The sequence below is a fragment of the Ovis canadensis genome, chromosome 10 (genome assembly GCF_042477335.2).
Source record: "Ovis canadensis isolate MfBH-ARS-UI-01 breed Bighorn chromosome 10, ARS-UI_OviCan_v2, whole genome shotgun sequence".
In the NCBI taxonomy this organism is placed as follows: Eukaryota; Metazoa; Chordata; class Mammalia; order Artiodactyla; family Bovidae; genus Ovis; species Ovis canadensis.
Genome location: NC_091254.1, coordinates 44270586 through 44292548, shown reverse-complemented (window position 1 = coordinate 44292548; position 21963 = coordinate 44270586). Strand labels below are relative to the sequence as shown.

At 47.4% G+C, this 21963-nt stretch overlaps 1 protein-coding gene across 1 annotated transcript; it reads left to right on the top strand.

Annotated features, from left to right (window-relative positions):
- Positions 1–457: 457 nt before the first annotated feature.
- On the top strand, positions 458–16665 carry MEDAG (mesenteric estrogen dependent adipogenesis). Its single transcript, XM_069602244.1, has 5 exons — positions 458–1063; positions 10903–11012; positions 11907–12019; positions 12457–12742; positions 15175–16665. The coding sequence occupies exons 1-5, from the start codon at positions 786–788 to the stop codon at positions 15297–15299; spliced, it is 912 nt and encodes a 303-aa protein (XP_069458345.1). The 5' UTR covers positions 458–785; the 3' UTR covers positions 15300–16665.
- Positions 16666–21963: the final 5298 nt, after the last annotated feature.

Genomic DNA, 21963 nt, shown 5'->3' with positions numbered 1-21963 from the left:
ATGGAATCCACGGGGGATTCACAAAGCCACTGTGGGAAAGTGACACGATGACCAGTGGGATTTCCACACGGAAGGGAATCCAGGTGAAGGATAGGCTGAGCAGGGGAAATTCATGGAATAATTTAGAAGGGAAAAAACAGAAAGCAAGGATAGGAGACGGTGGTTGGCATCTGACTCCTGCTTGGAGGCGGGGCACGGGAGTAGAGAACGGAGATCCGAAACTGCCCCAGGACCCAGGGCCCCAGGTGGGGCGCCGGGAGAGGGATGCATGCCTCGCTCCAACCCGTGCGCGGAGGTGTGGTCCCTTGGGCGAGCTGCGAGCCCTGGCTTCCACCTCGGGCCTGACCCGGCACCCTCGGTGGACGCTTCCCTCCCTCCTGGCACTGTCCCCGCGGCAGTGTCCCCTAGCAGTGTGTGTCCCCCCCTACAACCCCCCCCCCCCCCTCGCCGCCACAGTGTCCAGGCAGGGGCGGGCCAAGCCCCAGGCGTGGAGCGGCGGACCCCAGGGCAATGAGTAAACCCTTGGCCGCGAGCGGGCGCGGCCGGGCGGGAGCGTGCCAAGTCCTGAGATGCTGTGACGCGCCCGCCCGGAGCGTCTGGGGTCGTGCCCGAGGGCCGGGAGGGGCGCGGCGCGGGATAAAAGGGCCGCGCGGGGCCGGGGCCGTTTTCTCGGCGCGGTGGCCGCAGCTCTGCGCTCCTCGCCGGCGGGGACCTGAGCGGCGTCCCGGGGTCCCGGGCGGAGCGCCTCGCCGGGGGCCAAGAACAGCGAGAGCACGAGCCCGGCCATGGCGGGGCTGGCGAGCGCGCCCGCGGCCAGGCCGAGCCTGACGTCCATCTCGTCGGGGGAGCTCCGCAGCCTGTGGACGTGCGACTGCGAGCTGGCCCTGCTGCCCCTGGGCCAGCTGCTGCGGCTGCAGCCCGGAGCTTTCCAGCTGCGCGGCGACCAGCTCGTGGTGCCTGCGCCCGCGGAGCCCGCCGCCGCGCGCGGGGGCTTCAACGTCTTCGGAGACGGTTTCGTGCGCCTCGACGGGCAGCTCTACCGCCTGAGCAGCTACATGAGGAGGTGGGTGGCCTCGCCGCGCACCCCGGCCGGCCTCCTGGTTCCCGCCGAGGCTTCCACGCTGCCCACCCCCATCCCCATCCCCATGCTTCACTTCCAGAGATTCAGCCTGGACCCCTAACCCCCATCACACTTCTAGATTTTTCTCATTGCTAACATCACCCAGAGGAGCGGAGCTCCCCCTGCCCTGGTTTTTCCTGCCCTTTGCACCATTTCACAGCTGTCCAAGCCGCCCATGAGGGTGGTAAGGGGTGGGCAGGGAGGGGAGCGCGGAACTGGCTGATAATTCTTCCTTTCTGGCTCCTTAACCCGGTCAAATGAGATCAAACTGGGGGCACACCCTTGCTAAGCAGAGACTCACACCCTCGCTTTAGCCTGGGGCGGGGCGGGGCGGGGCGGGGGGGTGGGCGACGGGCGGGGAGAGGTTGTTCTCTTCTGCGCCATCAGCTGGATCCAAAGAGGAGACCCAGTGAGAGCAAGCAGTTTACAATTTCCCATCTTTAGCCTCCCTGCCTTTTCAAAAAAGAAATTAATAAACCGGGTCTGAGAAGGAACCAAAGCCCGTGAAGTCCAACCCAGGGACCATGTGGGCTGTCGAGCGGGCAGTCGGCTGTCGAGTGGGCAGTTCCGTTCTGGGAAGATGAGTGCAGTGAGTGTGGCTTCCGGGAACAGAGCTGGGGCCACAACGACTTGATGGAGGGTCACTCCCTGGTGGCTCAGAGGTTAAAGCGTCTGCCTACAATGCAGGAGACCTGGGTTTGATCCCTGGGTCGGGAAGATCCCCTGGAGAAGGAAATGGCAACCCACTCCAGTAGTCTTGCCTGGAGAATCCCATGGACAGAGGAGCCTGGTGGGCTACAGTCCATGGGGTCGCAGAGTCCGACATGACTGAGCGACTTCACTTTCACTGAATGTTTAAGTGTAGTGGAAAAGTGCCTGAAGCACTTCCTAGGGGACTTGAAGGCAGTGGGATTGAAGTCCATTTGAGGCGGGCTTTGGGAGGGCAAAGGAGGAGGAGTTTCACCCTGGGTTCTGCTGGGATCTCTTGCTTTCAGAGGTCACCTGATGCCTCCAGAAGTCACCTGCGCGGTGGGGAGCTTGCGTTTGTGCTGTGGAGCTGGGTATCAGGAAGTGGAACAGGTTGATTCTGAGATGAGTGAGCAGACAGCTATTAAGCTAGAAAGCCTTTGCTCCAGGGAGAGACAGCAGCCCCGGGCACCCTATGGGTGGAATAAACTCAAGAGCAGCAAGCAAACCAAAGGAGATATTTAAAATGCCTTCTTCAAAGCTGCTGGGGAACACCTTGCTTTTCCTCTCAAAAGATAGTGAGGGCTTTCACTGAGCACCTGATACAGGATTCCCCAGCAAAAATCTCTCCCTTTCTGAGCGAACTGAAAATTCCAAGCCATAAGCAGGGTGGTAGGAACTGAGCTAGAAATCAGATTTGCAGAGATTTAAAAAAAGAAGATAAGCATTGTATTTGAGAACAGAGTATGAAAAATAAAAATGTCCAGAGTTAATTGAAGCTATAGGTTAGGTCTTAGGCAGTCCTTACTCCCCTGATCTCAGCCAACAGCGCTGCAAAACTTGAACTGGTATTGAAGTCTGGTTATTAAACTCTTGCTTTGAACACCTCTATATGGGAAAATTAAACAGCAGTGGTTCCCCCGGCAGTTTGGAGTCCAGAATAAACAATGACGAGGTAACAGAGACCAGGGTGCAAAGAAGAATCAGCAAATACAAGGTTCTTATGGGCTAAGCAATAGCGCGAGGGCTTTTGTACCTGGGAATGACAAGGTGTACCTGAGAATAATTCGGGAGGTTGGAACAACCTGCCTTCCTCTTGGGGGACAGACCGTGGCAGGTGGGTGTGCAGTCCTGAAAGAGGACTGGGAGAGAACCTGGTCTGAACAGAGGGAGCCTTCTGGAAAGAAGGGGAAGACAGTTGTGGGAGAGCTTTTGCCCTCGTGGATCAGGAGTGAGAGGCACAGTCAAAATTCAGTGTCTGAAGTTGCTGCTTCTCAAGCAGGCACAGATTTACCCAGTTGTCTTTGGTGTGAAGATAGATGCAGCTTTCTGTCTCAAAATAGTTGCTCTTGAGCTGTCGTTCACTTCTTTCTGTCTTCCTTCCTTCGGTGATCTCTAGCCAACTTAACTGAAGAGTAATTTGCATGATTTACTCTTTCCCAGTAAGTTCTAGCACACTTCTAAAGATCCCAGAATCAAGCTCAGAATTCCCACCCATGTTACAAATGAAATTTGCTCAGGGTACCAGGTGTAAATTACCATTAACCATCACACACGCATACACACACCTTTCCCTTTTTTTTTTTTTTCCTGTAATGCACCCTGTTAGTGGGATGTAATGGCCAACATTTGACAAAGAGGAGCCCTAATCCCTTGTTTTCCGTGGTCCTCTAGCATGTAAGAGGCTGCTTGGAAAAAAAGCAAATACATTTTTCTTTAATGTTTACTTGAGTCTCAGCATTGGTGCAAAGTATTTCACAGCTATTGTCTCACAAAAGCTGGCAAAGTTGGCACCATTGTTTGTTTCCCATTTTTACAGATGAGAAAACTAGGACTCAAATTAAGTAATTTCCCCGGGTGAGATGCCGGTGAACTGCAGGGCCAGGGCCTCTCTGCAGAGTTGTCTACAGCCCAGGCTGTCAGCTAGCTGCTTCCAACCTGGAGTAATTCTGGCTTCCTCTGAGACGCAGCCTCGCGCTCATAGATTTCCCGAACCTCAAATAAATGACTGGGATTACATCAGCCAGTACACGTATAATCAGCCTAAGAGAGAAAGTAAGTCCAGCGGTATGAAGGAAGCCGCTGAAAGTAGCACTGTGACCTGCTTCTGCTCAGGTCTGAGCATCTCTTAGCTGGGTGATGGTCTCGACCCCCTTGAGGTGAGCGCCTGGGGCAGGAAGTGCAGGGGAGGCAGGGAGGAGACGCATGCGGGTAAAGACTCAAGGGAGGATGCGTCAGGGTTGGATCATACTTAGATTGTCACTGGGGGAAGTGTCAGCTCCATCCACTGTGGGTGGGAGGTGCCTGGGCGCTGTCTGCAGCCCGGGCCCACTTCTCAGAAGCATCTCTACATGGAGCCTGGCCACCCTTACTGTTGTGCTCTGTGGGCTCCTGACACGACCAATCCTGTGCTCTGGCCCCAGGTCTGAGTCTTGGATTTAATGACCTGCCTGGGATAGCAGCCCCTTAAACAGGACGCATAGTGGTATTGATGAAGTAATAACCTCTCATGTGTTGAACTATGATTTTTATGGAATTCAGTTCAGGGTAAATGTGGACACCTGATGCAAAGAGCTGCTCATTGGAAAAGACCCTGATGCTGGCAAAGATTGAAGGCAGGAGGAGAAGGGGGTGACAGAGGACGAGATGGTTGGATGGCATCACTGACTCAGGGGATGTGAGTTTCAACAAACTCCAGGAGATAGTGAAGGACAGGGAAGCCTGGTGTGCTGCAGTCCATGGTGTCACAAAGGGTCAGACAGGACTGAGCGACTGAACCACAAGAACAAAGTGTGGACACGCATGAGCGCCGGGGCCAGGCTGCCTTGGTCTGTACCCTAGTCCCGCTGCTTACTAGCTGAGTGACTGGGGAAAGTCACTTCATCTCTCTGACTCAGTCTCCTCAGCTGTAAACTGGGACTAATAATGCCAACAACTTTATAAGTTGTTCAGAATTAAAATGTGTTAAGTCCTTAAGATAGTCAGTTGCACATCTTCATCACGGGATCAACGTCAGCTTATGTTCTCATCAAGCAGCCCCAATGCCAAATGCTTCTACATGCTATTTAATCTTTCAGCCTCCTCATGGGGCACCTCTTGTCAGCCAGATTTTATAGGTGAGAATATGCATCTCAACAAGGTTAAAATACTTGCTGAAGCCACAGAGGCAGGAATCAAACCCAGATGGGGTGATTCAAAAGCCATGAGCCACAGAACTTCCCTGGTGGTCCAGTGACTAAGACTCTGAGCTCCCAGTGCAGGGGGCCTGGGTTCGATCCCTGGTCACAGAACTAGATCCCATGTGCCTCAGCTAAGGGGATGCATGCTGCAATACTTTTTAAGACTGGGTGCAATTTAAAAATAAGAAAAAAGCCACAAGCCATTGCTGCTTTCTTCCTTGGGAGCCTGGCTTTGTCCTTCCAGCCACACTCTAGTCCTTACAAACACACATCTGCAGGCCTGGATGCTGCTACCCCCAGTCCGCAAGGCTTAGCTAAGCCATGACTCCCTGCCCCGACCTGGGCTCCCGTCTCCTGCTCTGCCCACCCATTGGCAGTCTATTTGGCCTGACAGAACAACCCTTCTGCTATACCTGACTCAGCTCAGTAAACGGTTCTAACTCCAGGCTCTTGGCTTTGTTTCTTCTTATTTACATCGCTAGGACATAGCCCTGTGGACACAAGAAGCAGAGCACTGTGCATTCCTCTGGTCTGTGTGTGTTTGAATGATTAACTGGTTTGTAAGCCTCTGAGTAACAGGGGCTGTGTCCTAGGCCAAAGCTTCTCAAACTTTTAATAAGCTTGCAAGTCTACTGAGGAGCTTGTTAAAACACAGATTTTAGATCAGATACAACTGGAGAGGGACCCAGAATTTTGCAGTTTTACAAGCTCCCCTGTGATGTCAGTGCTATAGGACCAATAATCAGACTATAAGCAATGAGGTCTTAGTTGTGAATCCTTTCATATTGAAATGGTGTTTTCTTAGCCCTCTCCTAAGGGCTTCTAGAGAGCAAGACTATTTTCTTTGTTAGGTCCCCAGTGCCAAGCACATAGTAGGTGCTTTGTTGTTCAGGCGCCAGATTGTGTCCGACTCTTCTCAACCCCATGGACTGCAGCACGCCAGGCTTCATTGTCCCTCACCATCTCCTGGAGTTTGCTCAGACTCATCTCCATTGAATCGGTGATGCCATCCAACAATCTCATCCTCTGTTGCCCTCTTCTCCTTCTGCTGTCAATCTTTCCCAGCATCAGGATCTTTTCCAGTGAGTCAGCTCTTTGCATCATGTGGCCGAAGTATTGGAGCGTCAGCCTTGGGATCAGTCCTTCCAAAGAATATTCAGGGTTGATTTCCTTTAAGACTGACTGATTTAATCTCCTTGCTGTCCAAGGGACTCTCAAGAGTCTTCTCCAACACCACAGTTCAGAAGCATCAATTCGTCGGCACTCTGCCTTCTTTACTATCCAGCTCTGACATCTGTACATGACTACTGGGAAGACCATAGCCTTGACTATATGGACCTTTGTTGTCAAAGTGATGTCTTTGCTTTTTAACACGCTGTCTAGGTTTGTCCTAATATTTGCTTGGTCACTGTTTATTGCAGAAATGAATGATTGAACATGCATATCAATGATTAGAGCCACAGACATTAGAGTGATGAATCTGAAATTTTTGTTTATTTCACAGGAGTCGGGCAGAAGAAGACGGTTGAGATGATGAACTGAAGGAACTGTTTTGAGTGTGTAGGGGAGGTTTTGCATAAAACTAACAAGTTGACACTGGAAAGAACATCCTTGTAAGCTTTTGCTTAGTCACAGCAAAGAATTGTGGAAGCTATTAGCAATTTCTGGGCCTTTTACACAAGGACTATCCAATATATTCCTCTTTTTCTCTATTCCTCCCTACATATTTTAGAAATGAACACACACACACACAGATGTGAGCCATGTGTTTGAATTTCTATTTGTCTTTGAGTATTAAATTGTCAGTTGTTGTTTAGTTGCTAAGTTGTGTCCAAATCCTTGTGATCCCATGGACGGTACCACCAGGCTCCTCTGTCCACAGGATTCACCAGGCAAGAACACTGAAGTGCTTTGCCATTTCCTTTTCCAGGGGATCTTCCCGACCCAGGGATTGAACCCAAGTCTCCTACATTAGCAGGCGGATTCTTTACTGCTGAGCCATGAGGGAAGCCAGTTTAAATATTCAGGGGCCAGGAAAATTTAAAGTGACTTTTGAATCATTCCAAGATGATGTAAAATCTGAAGGAAACTGGAGAAGAATAGGTATCTTTGGGGTGGGTGATCTTACCTACCCCTGATTTGCTAGAAGCGAAAACTCTATGTTCTTTCTTGATCCCATCTTTCAGATATTGCCTTCATTAAGCAGTTCCCTTTAGCTTTCTGAACTAAAAAGATTAGGAAAAAAATTGGATCAAGGAAGGAGAAACTCTTATTTATTTTTCAGATACTTATATAGTCCTCTTTTCCTGGTAACTTGAATGAACACAGCCCTGGCTGTGCATCAGAAGCTTATAGAGTTTCACCCTAGGGCCAGCAGAGTTGGCCAGAGTTAAAGACTCTAATAATGTTTGTTGAGCATCTACTATGAGCCCATGTCTGTATGTCTATGTTACTAGCACTTCATTACATCATCAAATGGGAAGTGATTCTGTTATATCCCTTTTATAGATGAGGGGACCAGGTCAGATGGGTTAAGTAATTCACTCAAGGTCATGATGAGCTGTGGCTCTGGGACTGAGTTCATATAGCCAGTCAATCAGGATACAATTTAAATCTTCTTATTTTGAATCACTACGCTTTCCACTGCGGCTTCCCTCATAGCTCAATTGGTAAAGAATCTGCCTGCAATGCAGGAAACCTGGGTTCAGCCCCTGGGTTGGGAGGATCCCCTGGAGAAGGAAATGGCAACCCACTCCAGTATTCTTGCCTGGAGAATCCCATGGACAGAGGAACCTGGCGGCCTACAGTCCACAGTGTCACAAGAGTCAGACACGACTGAGCGACTACCCACCACCACCACCACCATGCTTTGCTATCACAGTGTTCTGCCTTTCAATCCCTGGATGAAAGCCAGGTGTAGAAAGTTCCGACCTAGGAGCATCCTGGGGCCAGGATAAAAGCACTGAAGAAATCAGAGTTTAAAGCAGCTCTCTCCAAATGTTCGCTTCTCTTCCCTAGGGATAACTTCAGCAAATATAATAAATATCCAGGACGCAGGAGCAGTATCTGCATTAGCAGTTCAGAAATACGCATAATGAAAGATGAGATAGCTAGTCTCATCAGACTAAGGGAGTCTACTCAGGCTCATCTTAAAACTGTTAGTTGAATGTCGGGTCCTTGAAGACCTGTGAGATTTAACAATTAGGTCCTCTGTCTTTTTTGTATCTTAGTGACTTGCATATCCAGATTTCATACCAGCAGGCCTCTGAAGGGCAGTGTCTGTGCATCTGTCTGAATTCAAAAGGGATGTTCCCATTTATTTATTCCACTGTGATTCTGAGGTGTTTAACAATTGGACCATATCTGGGAGGCTGGGAATGGATGAACGTAAGGGGATTTTTCTTCTTTGCAACCTGGTTTCAATAGAGCGTTAAGCAGGGGATCTTGCCACAATCTCGTCTGTAAATTCTGTTATCAGAGCTCTCGCGTGAGCAGCATTTTCTCACATCTGTGGTACAGCGATAACTGGCACTGCTCTGTGATGTTGTTGACAGCCCGGGTAAGATCCTAAAAGTGCCTCTAAATCATCAAAGGAAGATTAAATGATGTTGAGAGTCGTCTTATTATTCAGGATATCTTATTAAATTCAGGCTCCAGAAGAAGTGACTCATGATAAGTTATGCATTTAACTCAACATGTGACTCTCCAGAAGACCTCCCCCTTCCCCTCCCTCCTCCAAGTCCCTCCTCTTTGATCAGGGCTAGTGGCATTCAGAAAAAGCCTCTTCCGTGGAATTCTGGGGGAAACCAATTATTTTCCCAACCAGTGATTGTTTCCAAGTTGAGATTTTTATCTTTTCCCTGCCAAACAATACCTCCAATGAGAGGTCAATCGATTTTAGCCAGAGGCAAACAGTGCACTGTCATTTGGGTAGTCAAGACTGCAGGCTTTCTGAATGCATTACCCTCGCAGGCAGGCACACTCGCACGCATGCCCTAGAGAGTGACCGTAAGACCATGGCTATTGAGAGCAGAGGAATCACCTTGAGGGAAATAGATGGAATAGATGGATGGCAGAGGGGATGGAGAGCACAGGGGGACCCCTGTACTGTTGCCCTGCGACCCCACCCCCACTTTCTGGGCCCTGAGCGCCTCAGCTGCGTAAGGCACAGGTCAGCACCCAGGCTTAGCGAATGAATGAATGAGAGAGAGGGAATCCAGCAAAGGGTCATTCCCTTCCTCCTCCCTTCTCCTTTGCTTCCTTTCTCCAGGACCTTTTGGCAGTTGGTCAGCTGGGACAAAGAGAACGGTGACACTGCCCTTCAGGGGCCTGCTCACCCCATGCTCTCTCCACCCTGTTCTGCCCAGGAAGGTTGGGGTGGGGGAGGCACGGAGGAAGAGCCAGGCAGATCCCAGTCTGCATCTGTGTTATCTCACCCGGAAGAGACGGAGCTAGAGGCAGACGAGCGGAAGCTGTGTTTTCCTGACTCGGGGGTAGATGAATTCTCCCACTGCTCTTGGCCCAGGCTTCGGTCTGGGTCTCCAGCTCTGGCCCCTCTAACCAGCTTGATGGGGAAGGAGGCTGCAGACTGTGTGGCCAGAGCCCCCCAGCTGCAGGTGGTCCCCAAGGCGGTGATTTTTCAGGTCAGGTTCTGGAAGGACCACAAGCCAGAAATGCAGGAGTGGTTTCTGCCTGGGACTAGAAGCCAACACACAGCCCTATAGCAAAAGCCCCCCATTCACCCCATGCAGACCTCACAGTGATGCTCATCAGTGGGGATGCCTCTCTGTCTTGAAGAGGGCCTGGGGCAGACGCATCCCCCAGCCCACTGTGTACCTCTCAGCCCAGCCGTGTCCATGCTGCTTCTGAACTTGGGTTTGGCTAGAAAATTAGCCATCTTCTTGAAAGAAGCCAATTTATATCTGTCTTCTTTTAAATCAACAATGCAGGTAGAGACACAGAAAGGAGGCTTGGAAAATGTGTAGAGTAGGGAGAGGAAACTGACATGCTGGAAGACACAGTCAAAAAGCAAAAAGATCTTCCTGGGTTGAAATAATGAACTAAGACCAAGGAGGCTATATTGAATAGGGCCCTGAAGAGAAATCCTACATTAGTTTTTAAAAACTGTACAAGCTCACAATCGGGGGAGATGTGAAGTAGTTCATGTGAATATTGCATCTCTGAAGGGGCCTGGGTTTATCTCAGGATTAGCAAAGGGAAGAGAAGAAGAGAAGGAAAGGAAAATTTCAGATCCATCAGTTAGGATGACTGCACGGGAGAAGACCTTGAGAAGTCCACTTATTAAGCATAATTCATTCTCAATTCAGTGATACATAGTGCTCTGGTAGCGCTATCTTAGGGCCTTCCCAGGTGGCTAGTGGTAAAGAATCCAGCTGCCAACACAAGAGATGAGGGTTTGATCCTTGGATCGGAAGGCTACCCTGGAGAAGGGCATGGCAACCCACTCCAGTATTTTTGCCTGGAAAATCCCATGGACAGAGGAGCCTGGTGGGCTACAATCCATGGGGTCACAGAGAGTCCGGGACAACTGAGCATGCATGCACACACACACACACACACACACACACACGCGCGCGCGCGCGTGTGCACACTGCTCTTACAGCCCAAACAGATGGTAGGGGTCATCATCTGGTAAAGGCTGCCCCTGAGAGCTGAGCGCTGGTGCCAGGCACCCCCAGGCCCAGGCCACCTTTGGGTGGCAGGTTGATCTGTTAGTCAACCAGGGAGGGGGAATTGCTTATTTGATATAAGATATGGCTGCCTCCTGAAGAATACATTTTAGAGGACTTCCCTTGGAAGATCTGTGGATATAGCAGGCACGTGTCCGGTACATGCCTGTCCTGACTTCAGTGGAAGGCTACATAGCATTTGTAATCATCTCTGCTTTTTTCACAGATATGTGGAACTGACCAACTACTGCGATTATAAAGACTACAGGGAAACCATATTGAGCAAACCAATGCTCTTTTTTGTTCATGTACAGACCAAAAAGGACTCCTTGAAAGGTAGGTATATAAAGTTTGGGTTTGGTTCTGCCTTTCTGGGCTGTGGACTGTGGCCTGTTGATGAGGCAGAAGTTGGACATGGAGAAAGCAGAGACGGTGTCAGCTTGTGCAAGGCTGAAAGCTAGATGGGTTAGGCCATCAGCGGAGGCCTGCAGAGCAAACCTCTAAATGACCCTGCAGCAGAAACCATCTGTCTCTGAGTTTTCTTTCGTACTTCCTGTCTTGGCAGGAAGTGATCTCTGAGCCTGAAGGGGTTGCAAAAATGACTGGAGTGATGATGACGATACACCATACTGTCTATCCCGTATCAGATGCTCCTGTGAGGAATGACTTGCAGATGCTTTCATGTTTCCTGCTGTGGCCTTCAAATTCCAAAGATATCCCTTTATTGTTTCTTCCAGGAAATCAAACTGATAGCAACTAAATTAACTCAAATTCCAATATGAAAGTATCTCCATTTGCGCGTCTTCCTCCTGCTCAAAGTGATATGTGGAGAGTCAACGAGCATAAGTTCTGTGATAGCGTTAGAATTTCTTAAACTTAATTCTAAAATGTTCTTAAAAATGAGTTCAAGAGAGTAAGAATGGGCCTACCAATTCCAAAGAGACTTCCTCAAACACGCCCTTCCTCATTCAGATTCATAGAGCCGACGCTCTGCTCATCTTGTTCAGAGTCATTCAGATCCTCTGCTCACTTCCTAATTCAAAGTCAAGATGCCCTTCTCTGCAGGAGGGGCCAGGATCAGATCACAGTGTAACAAGGAATGCTTGTTAGTGCATCTGAGCCCTTGATATCATTTGGCCTGCTGGTGACCGGAAAGCCGACTGTTCTCTAAGAAGTAGGTCTAGGTCACAAGTGGTCCCTTCTTTTTGACTTGTGCTTCCTCGTTTCTAGAAAGGACATACGCGTTTCTTGTGAACACAAGACACCCCAAGATAAGAAGACAGATAGAGCAGGGGATGGACATGGTCATTTCCTCAGTGATTGGAGAAAGCTACCGGCTCCAGGTGAGTTGGCCTGTGTTAATCCAGGGCTGCCAACACAGAAGGGGGTCTGGACATTGCAAGCCAGGGTGGAGTCCCTAAAGCTTAACTCTCACTTAACTGAATCCAGACTGACATTTTCTACTGCTGCATTATCACTACCAGTAAAGTGAACTTAGTTTTTAGCAACTTCTGAGAAATGGGGTAAGAATAAATATCAGTTTGACCAAGCAGTCCAAGGTCTTGAACTTGATGGAACTTGATGCAAAGGCAAAGATTTGTTTGTTTGTTTTTAAATAAAGGCACCTATTTAAAATTATGTCAGAAAGAGAAATAAAAGGTGTGATATTTTGGACATTTGGACAGCTGTTAATTCTATACTATAATTGTATGGTAATGTATGTCCATAATATGTTATAGTTATATCCATGTAATTAATTAAATGCTTCTTTCTCTTTCAGTTTGATTTTCAAGAGGCAGTAAAGAATTTTTTCCCTCCAGGAAACAAGGTTGTTAACGGAGAAGATTTGAGCTTTGCGTATGAATTCAAAGCCGATGCATTGTTTGATTTCTTCTATTGGTTTGGGCTCAGCAATTCCACTGTAAAAGTGAATGGAAAAGTTCTAAATTTGTCAAGTACAAGCCCAGAAAAGAAGGAGACCATTAAATTATTTCTGGAAAAAATGAGTGAACCTTTAATCCGAAGGAGCAGTTTTTCTGATCGAAAATTCAGCGTAACTTCTAGAGGTATGTTAAAAATTCTCAAGTAGGGGCTTCTCCGGTGCTCCAGTGGTTAAGATTCTGCACTTCCACGGCAGGGAGAGAGGTTCAGTCCCTGATCAGGGGACTAAGATCCCACATGCCACGTGGAGGGGCCAGAAAATTTTTTAAAATGAAAAAATAAATCTGACCTTTAAAAAAAGTTCTCAAGTACCCCCAGAACGACAGTTAAAGGGTAGAATAATATCACGGGAGAAAAGAATCAATTAATGGAAAAGGAAAGGCCTCTTGATAAAGGGGAAATATAATATCACATTTTTCAGAACGTAAGAAGTGAGAAACATTTACTACCAAAAGGAAATATGGTAAACACAACACTGTAAATCAACTGCATTCCAATAATTTTTTTTTTAAAAAGAATATAGTGACTTTTCCTTTTAGGCTCCTTAAGGTTTTCTCTCAGTGGTTTCACTGTGCAGGACACTCAGAAAATAATTTTAAAATATATTGTTAACATAAATACATGTTAATGCTCTGAAGTATTTCTAACAATAATTTAACTAAAGAAGAATGATGCTTTCCTGATGTGCATATTCAGGGCAGTAGAATGTTAGGGAAATGTGTTAGGGGAGGAGGACACATGGTCGAGACATCCATCTTTAAAAACGTTTGAGGGCTTCCCTGGTGGCCCAGTGGTAAAGAATCTGCCTCCCAGTGCAGGAGGCGCGGGCTCCATTCCTGGTCTGGGAAGATCCCACATGCCTCAGAGCAATTAAGCCCTTGCGCCACAATTACTGAGCCTGTGTTCTGCAACGGGAGAAACCACTACAATGAGAAGCCCTCCCGTCATACCTAGAGAGTCGCCTGCACTCACCACAACTGGAGAAAAGCCCACTGCAGCAACAGAGACTTAGCACCGCCAGAAAATAAATAAGATCAATAAAATTATAAAAAATATATTTGGAAGGTTCTCCAGGATTTCTAAGACCACTAAAGAATAACCCTTGAGACTTCTTCTCTTAACAAACTGCAGGTCATATCTGGTGCATTCTGGATTTTCTATCCAGTAGCTCCTCTCCAGGATTTGGCAAGACTTTTCAGGTGGTGACACCAGTCAAGTCTTGTCTGGATTTGTCTTCTGCTGAGCCTGCCCTCTGTCCCAGGCTAGTCTGTGCTGAAAGGCAACTTCCTTGAACCAGGACTCTTGCGGCTAATTGCCAACAAAGGAAAACACTCAAACAAGACAAAAAATCCACCAGTCTCTATGAACCTGCAGTTAAAAAAAAAATTTTTTTTTTAATACAGATGCTTCACTAACTGTTTTTAATGACAGTTGCTTTCTTCCAATGTTTCTAGCAAAAATGCTTGAAGTGTGTATTAATTGTTTAGTCATGTCTGACTCTTTGCAACCCCAAAGACTATAGCCTGCCAGGCTCCTCTGTCTGTGGACTTCTCCAGGCAAGAATACTGGAGTGGGTTGCCATTCCCTTCTCCAGGATCTTCCTGACCCAGGGATTGAACCCAGGTCTTCTGCATTGCAGGCGGATTGTTTACCACTTGAGCCACCAGGGAAGCTTACTCCTGATTATTTCTTGTCCTGGAGGCAGCTTCCCTCTGTCTCTGTGTGTCTCCCCCTCCCTCCTGCCTTCCCGGCTCCTCCTCCTCTCTCCCTCCGTGTTGCTTTATGTTCTCTGTCTGGGTGTTCCTTAAAAAGATGCCTTCATGTTCTGTTCCATTGCAGCCCTGTGTGGTGGTGGGAAGAGGGGGAGGTTTATATGTTCATCCTTTTGGGGGAAGATTACCTTGCCTGGTTGTGCCCACACCAGATGCCCGGTCCTCTCTTGGACGCCCTCCAGCCTCCCCCCTGACTGGGGCAGCCTGGGCAGGCTTTCTCTGTTTCACCATTGCTCACTCTGTCCTACAGGCTGCCTGGGCATCCACTGGTTATCCCGGGGACACCGAGGGGCGTGTGAAGTTGGGCAGTGCTTCCTTGCAAGTTTACTCTGAGCCAGCCCTGGGGCCCCCTTCCACTCCAGAGCTGGGGAGGGAGGATTTCTCAAGGCTCATCTGAGCCATAATTATGCACCTGAGGTGGTCTAGCCACAACACATCAGTGGCCAGGCAGGCATCTCCACTGGCTCTGCCCTGGTGATCAGTTAGTCTCCTTCTCAGAAACTGACCTTTGTTCTTGGCATCTGGTCCCCACCTGTGGGCCTTCTGTCATCAAGTGAGAAACGACACCTGCATGCCCAGTCCATGGAGAGGAAGTAGCCATCCGCGTCCTCTTGGTGAACAGCAAGCAGCATGTTCTGTCTTTTGAGTTTTTCTGGGGAAGCCAGATTCTCCGTTCTCATTGAAATGGTTATGTTGGATGTTGTGTGGGTTTTAAGTACTGTTGGGTTTTGGTTTTGGTTTTCCAGAGATGGTAATAATGCAGGCCCTTTTAACTTTTTTTTCAGGTTCAATAGATGAAGTTTTTAACTGCAATCTGTCACCCAGATCATCTCTGATGGAGCCTCTTGTGGCAGAATTGCCATTTCCATGCGTTCTGGAATCTGAGGAGACACCAAACCCATTTATCTGATTGGGCCGGATGTTCCGCAGTTCCTCCTACACCCCAGGCCTGTGCCAGCATCTAGGGCTAAGGGGAAGTGAGAGAGTGGGGAGGCGGGTACCTCCAGACCCTCTCCTCCGACAGAGGCCCCTTCCTTGCATTTCTGAGGGCGATGCCTTGGCAGCCCGATGCAGCTGACTTCAGGATGGGAGGCTTTGGCCCCACGGCTGGAAGGTTCCTCTTCTTTGAATGCTTCTTCAAAGAGCCAGAGGGAAGCAGCAGGCATCATACCCTGGCACCTCATACCCTGGCACCTCATACCCTGGCATCCTGGGGGCTTCCCAGGCGGAGCCATCTTACCCAGGTTTTGCCCCAAGACGCTTCCTATTTCCAGGTTTGGCCCTCTGCTTGGGGACATCCCTGTCTGAACCTAAACCCAGCAGGTATGAGGTTAGCAGTGCCACGGTCTTGCAAATGTGGCTGAGCAAAAAGTCCAGGACATCTTTCTCCAGAAGTCAAGTCTATTTATCATCCTGCTGGGAGGATGAGACCTTAGGACAAACATCGGAGCTGAGGCTTTATGGAGGACTGGCCAGGCTGGTAGGATTGCAAGCCTGCCCCTGCTGCCTGAAACCTGAACCCCCGTGGTCTCCCTCTTAACAAAGCGGCCTGTGTAGAGAGAGGCCAAGTGATGCAACACCACACATGATGGGAGAGGGATAATGTATGCGGCCGTGTCCTCTCTATTAAAAGCACAAAATGTCAGTTGGGTATTTTATAAGCTTTTAGCAATCCTAACACTAAAAGCAAAACAGAAGAAAGCTATACATTACCATAATACATTGTAGTCACATCAATACATTTTTCATCTCATAGCTACAGTGGAGTTCTTCAAAAAGAAAAAAAAAACAATCCTATCTACATAAAAAAACCTGCATGAATGAATTGCTACATAGGCTTCTAATGAGAAAGATTTATGGGTCCCGAGTATAATTTTCTTATCCTTTTAAAGAATGTTCCTGTATGATACATTTTGATAGCATCACCGATTGTCCTTTCATTTGTATTTGAAATGGTATGTCCCATATTTGTGCAATTAAATGTCTCCTTAGCATTTAATATAGAATTGATTAAATTTGTGACCAATATGTGTGACCATTCCATCATACTATGCAGGTGGTATGTTGGCCTTCTAATTTACGAACTTACAGTAAGAACTGTGGTTTTATAGCTACTTTCTCAGGAAGAGCCTTTTGGGGGACTTGCCCAGTGGTCCAGTGGTTAAGACTGTGCTTCCAATGCAGGGAGCGCAGGTTTGATCTCTGGTCAGGGAACAAGGATCACACATGCTGCAGGGCACACCCAAAAATAAATAAATAAAAATTCTTAAACAGAAGAGCCTTTTTTGAATAACAAGTCTATGAAGTATTTGGAGGAAAAAAAGTGATGATGTTTCAGAAAAGGGGAGTCTTCCTTAATAACAGAAAATGATAAATGTTTATTATTCAAATTCAGTGCAAAATGAAGAGTATTAACAATCAAATAAGTTTTATACCAGAGCAAACAAACCTTAGGGGATATCCCATAGTATATGCTTCCCAAAGGGAATAGAAACTCTATTCACAAAAATTGACCAAGTCCATTTTTTGAAAAGCCATCAGTCATCACTCCAGGAATGGACTAAAGATCTAAAAGTTTTCTCTTATCATTAAAATTTGTTATCAGTTGACTTGGAACCAAATGCATTCACTCATTCGATATTCACTTAGCGAAGTTTTATCCACTGCCTCTAAGGAAATATGTGTGTATGCTTAGTTGGTCAGTCATGTCTGACTCTTTGAAACCCCATGGACTTAGCCTGCCAGGCTCCTCTGTCCATGGAATTCTCCGGGGAAGAATACTGCAGGGGGTTGCCATGCCCTCCTCGAGGGGATCTTCCCGTCCTAGGAATTGAACCCAGGTCTCCTGCATTATAGGTGGATTCTTTACCATCTGAGCCACCAGGGAAGCCGAGGGCTGGTGAGTAATGGTGCCTAAAACGTGGCCCTTGCTTTCAAGGAGCGTCCAGTCTTGTAACAGTCAGGTGCTCAGCTAATAAGAACAATAGTACCAGTGCTCAGGGACAGATTCAAAAATGAAAGCATCTAAAATGCTTATGATCCAGTTTTGGTGATAAAATTAATGACAGTAAGTGTAAAATTTAGTTTTAAAATAAACACGTAATGATTGATTTATCCAAGTGACAGATTACAGAAGCTCTCAGTGAAAGAGTCACCTTGGAAGCTATTAATTTGTTCCAAAAGAATGCAAATCCAGACATTATCTACAGGAGGGAATTTTTCTCTTATTACCTCATGGTTAGAGTTTGAATTTTGGCCAAAGGATAACACTGCCTTACTCGATTGCCTACCTTAATTATCAGCTCAAACGTCTTCTGTTTCAAGTACTCTATCTTCAAAGAGCAAAGTTATACCCATATTTAAGAAATTCAAAAGAATGTGCATCAATTTCTGAATGGAGTTTCTAACGCATTTCAAAGATGCTTTAAGCAATAGCAGTGTCATTATAATAAATGATTACTTTGAAGAAGAGAACATTCATTTGGAAGGATAAATGCTGGTCCAACAGATTTTAAATGAATGTTCACACTTGATACTCATGGTTTGAATAAACTTGAGAGAACCAACAGGGTAAGGCATGAATAATTACTCTTAAGAGTTCAGAGAAGACAAAAACTCAGGAATCAGAGACAACAGAGATGGCCCGGGAGGGAGGTGACATGTACGATTGACAAGGTTTTGATAGAATTAAAGGTCTGAACTTGCTGTTATGGCTTTATTTGAATAAAATGTGAGTTTGGTGAGTGGCAAGTTAGAAGCAGAGCTTAGAATTTACCCTGTTAAACTGGACTGTCCTAATCGAGACTAGTACGGGATTTTCTTTTCTGGATTTATCAGTGGAAAGATAGCAGTCATTCTTGGATTGCTTAACCACAGCCCCTCTTGGTGGCAGACAGGAACCAGGTGACCTCAGGAAGACCTGGACCTTGTTCTGCCCCAGGCCATCCTGGGCCTCTGGCCTGCTGGCCTTCTTTGCAGATTTAGGAATTGCCAGGCCCCATAAGTGTGGGAGCCAATTCCTTAAACTAAGTCTCTCTCTCTGTACACACACATACTATTGGTTCTGTTTCTCTAGAGAACCCTTAATAACACAGAGTCCATCACAGAAATTGAGGAAATGTTTTACAAGGTAATCAGCTAAAAAGAAATGGCAGTATTTATTTTTTTACATGAAGAGACTTGAATAAAAATAAAAGCACTGTATACCACATAGTAACAGGAAGTCTTTTGTGCAAGTCAGAAAAACCCCACTCAACATATTGGTACCCAAGGCACTTGGCATCGCTGAAGAATATCTGTGACCTTTTCTGGGCTTTTGGAAGCAGCCGCCGGCCGAGTCTCCCACTCCCTCCAACTCTCCCACTCCAACTCTTTCCCACTCCCTCTCCAAACTCGAATCTCATGTCAACCGAAGCAGAGCTCCTCAGGCTGGAATGTGCCCTGGAATCTCTTGAGGGATCCTGCAGATCCTGATCCAGGAGGTCTGGATGGAGCCTGAGTGTCTGTGTTTCTAACAAGCTCCCAGGTGATGCCAAGGATGCTGGTCCCGGGGACAAGGCTCTAGATCTATCCATCTCAAATGTTGTGAATCACCTGCGGGTCTTGTTAGAAAAGCAGAATCTCACCCTCTCCCCACCCTCTGCCCTGACTTGCTGACTCAGAACCTGTGTCCTTACCAGATGCCCAGGTGGTGGCAGACATGCTCAGTTTGGGGACCACTTCCTGGGACATCTACTTCCTCCAGGCTGGGGCCCCATCCACCCTCCCTGGAGGGTCAAGTTCTCTCTCTCGGCTCCTTAGCCTATGAACTCGGTTACTCTTCTCTCCTTTCAGGTAATAACCCTCTACCTGACCCGTTCCCTCTTGCCCCCACTAGACTCTCTTCTCTTACACGGGCAAAATCCAAGTGTTCTTTCCTTGCTGTCTCCTCCCTCCACCACCCACCCCGTCCTTACTTCTTCATCTCATGCTGCTTCTGTCCATGTGCGTGGCAGACGGAAATTGATTGTAATTATTTAAATTGGGAATAACCAATTAACATTTAACCCATTCAATGCAGCTACTCTCAACTGGTTTTGTGTGTGTGCCAAGTCACTTCAGTGGCGTCTTACTCTTTGTGACCCCATGGACTGCAGCTGGGGAGAATCCTCCGTCCGTGGGATTCTCTAGGGAATACTCGAGTGGGTTGCCATTTCCTTCTCCAGGGGATCTTCCCGACCCAGGGAATGAACCTGTCTCTCTTATGTCTCCCGAATTGGCAGGTGGGTTCTTTACCACTAGCACCACCTGGGAAGCCCCCATTTGGTTTTGATCAATTCAAAACTCTTTCAAAGCCGTATTGGAAGCCTTGATGTCTTAGTTTCTGTGTGATTGACTCACTTTGGCAGGGGATATTGAACCTTGCCTCTCTTACTCCTGGAAAAGAGGATTTACTTAAACTGCCGACCTGACCCTTCACACTGTTGCCTAATCCACTTCAGTGCATTCTCCTCACATTCAGGTGGAGCCCAAGTTTCCCAGAGTGGCTGCTGGGCCTTCTGCTAGGCTCTCCCCCTCCTCTTTCATAGAATGGCAACACCAAGTTCTCAGGGGTTTTGAAGGACACAGGCCGTTCCCTGCTTCTGGGACCTCACTCAGCCTTTGGGTGCCACTCCCTCTTCACCTGGTTGCCTTCTGAGTGCCCTTGGAAGCTTGTTCAGTCACTCAATCATGTCTGACTTTTTGCAACACCATGGACTGCAGCACACCAGGCTTCTCTGTCTTTCACCATCTCCTGGAGCTTGCTCAGACTCATGTCCATTGAATCAGTGATGCCATCCAACCATCTCAACCTCTGTCACCCCTTCTCCTCCTGCCTTCAATCTTTCCTAGCACCAGGGCCTTTTCCAGTGAGTCCGCTCTTTGCATCAGGTGGCCAAAGTGTTGGAGCTTCAGCCTCAGCATCAGTCCTTCCAGTGAATATTCAGGGCTGATTTCCTTTAGGATGGACTGGTTTGATCTTACTCTCCAAGGGAGCTCAGCTCAGTCAATTCCTTTTAGGTTGCTTTCACTGCCTCCCACCCACACACCCACCCCAAAGCTCCAGTAATAACCCTTAATGCCTCTAACACACATCATACGGCTCACTTCCGGTGCTTAGTATCTGTTAAGGGAAAGAAGAAAGGGAAACATTTCTACTTAATCCTTGAACAGATTTGCCTCAAGTGAAAGTGAAAGGGAAGGCACTCAGTCGTGTCTGACTCTCTGCGACCCCATGGACTGTAGCCTACCAGGCTCCTCTGTCCACGGGATTTTCCAGGCAAGAATACTGGAATGGGTTACTATTTCCTTCTCCAGGAGATCTTCCCAACCCAGGGTTTGAACCAGGGTCTCCCACATTGTTGGCAGATGCTTTACCGTCTGAGCCACCAGGGAAGTGTCTAGTTGCCTCAAGGAACCCAAATTCAAAGGCAAGAAGAGCACTGTACTGCTCACAATGAAATGGACCTGTAAGAACCATCCATTTTGAAGCAGAAATGAAAGACTACCAAAAGGAATGAAGATCAGAAGAGCAATAAGACAAAACAGCAATACCATAGGTGTGTATGGCTTTATGATTTATAAAGTATCGTTAGAATTATTACAGTCCAGCGAGGTGGGTACTCGTATACTCACTTTACAGATAAGGAAGCTGAGACTTGGAACTGTATCTGCTTTATGCCCAAGGCCCCCAGGTAAAAACTGACAGATCTTCTGGCTCTCAGTTCAGTGTATACCCACCCCACCCCACCCCTTGCCTGTTTCACAGCCTGCCCGGAGACGACAAACATAAGATATTAACAAAAATTCACTTTTAAAATTCTATATACTCACTGCTCTATTTTTAAAATATACCTCTTTTAAATTATACTATGCTAGTGAGCTCTACTATTTCCAGACAGTAATCTGTTATTGGGTGTTACTTGCTTAATTTAGACTTCACTACTAAATCTTAATTTAGATGCATTCCTTCTAATAACATCGACAGAAGTCTGTGTGTCCCACCATTCATTGCAACAAATTTCAGAGTTTAAATGTGTTATATTCATTTCATTACATAGATGGGACTCTACTCTCAGAGAATTCTTGTTTAGCACTTCATTTTTAGGCTAAAAATGAAGACTTTTTAAGCACTTGCATGTAAACATGTTTATCTAAGGTCTGTGTTAGAATAACTCCTTGAAAGGATAAGGGATTGTCGTAAATTGCTTTTTAAACGTGGAGCTTGCAGTCTCCAATGCTTATTTACTGTTTTCTCTTTGCACCGAAGTGAGTAACCCATGCTAAGTCATTTCAGTCACATTTGACTCTTTGCGACCCCTAGATTGTAGCCTTCCAGGCTCCTCCATCCATGGACTCCTCCAGGCAACAATATTGGAGTGGGTAGCCATTCCCTTCTCCAGGGGATCTTCCTGACTCAGGGATTGAACCCGAGCCTTTGGCATCTCCTGTATTGGCAGTCAGGTTCTTTACCACTAGTGCCACCTGGGAAGCCCTAAGTGGGCAATGACAGTGAAAGTCGCTCAGTCATGTCCGACTCCTTTCCACCCCATGGC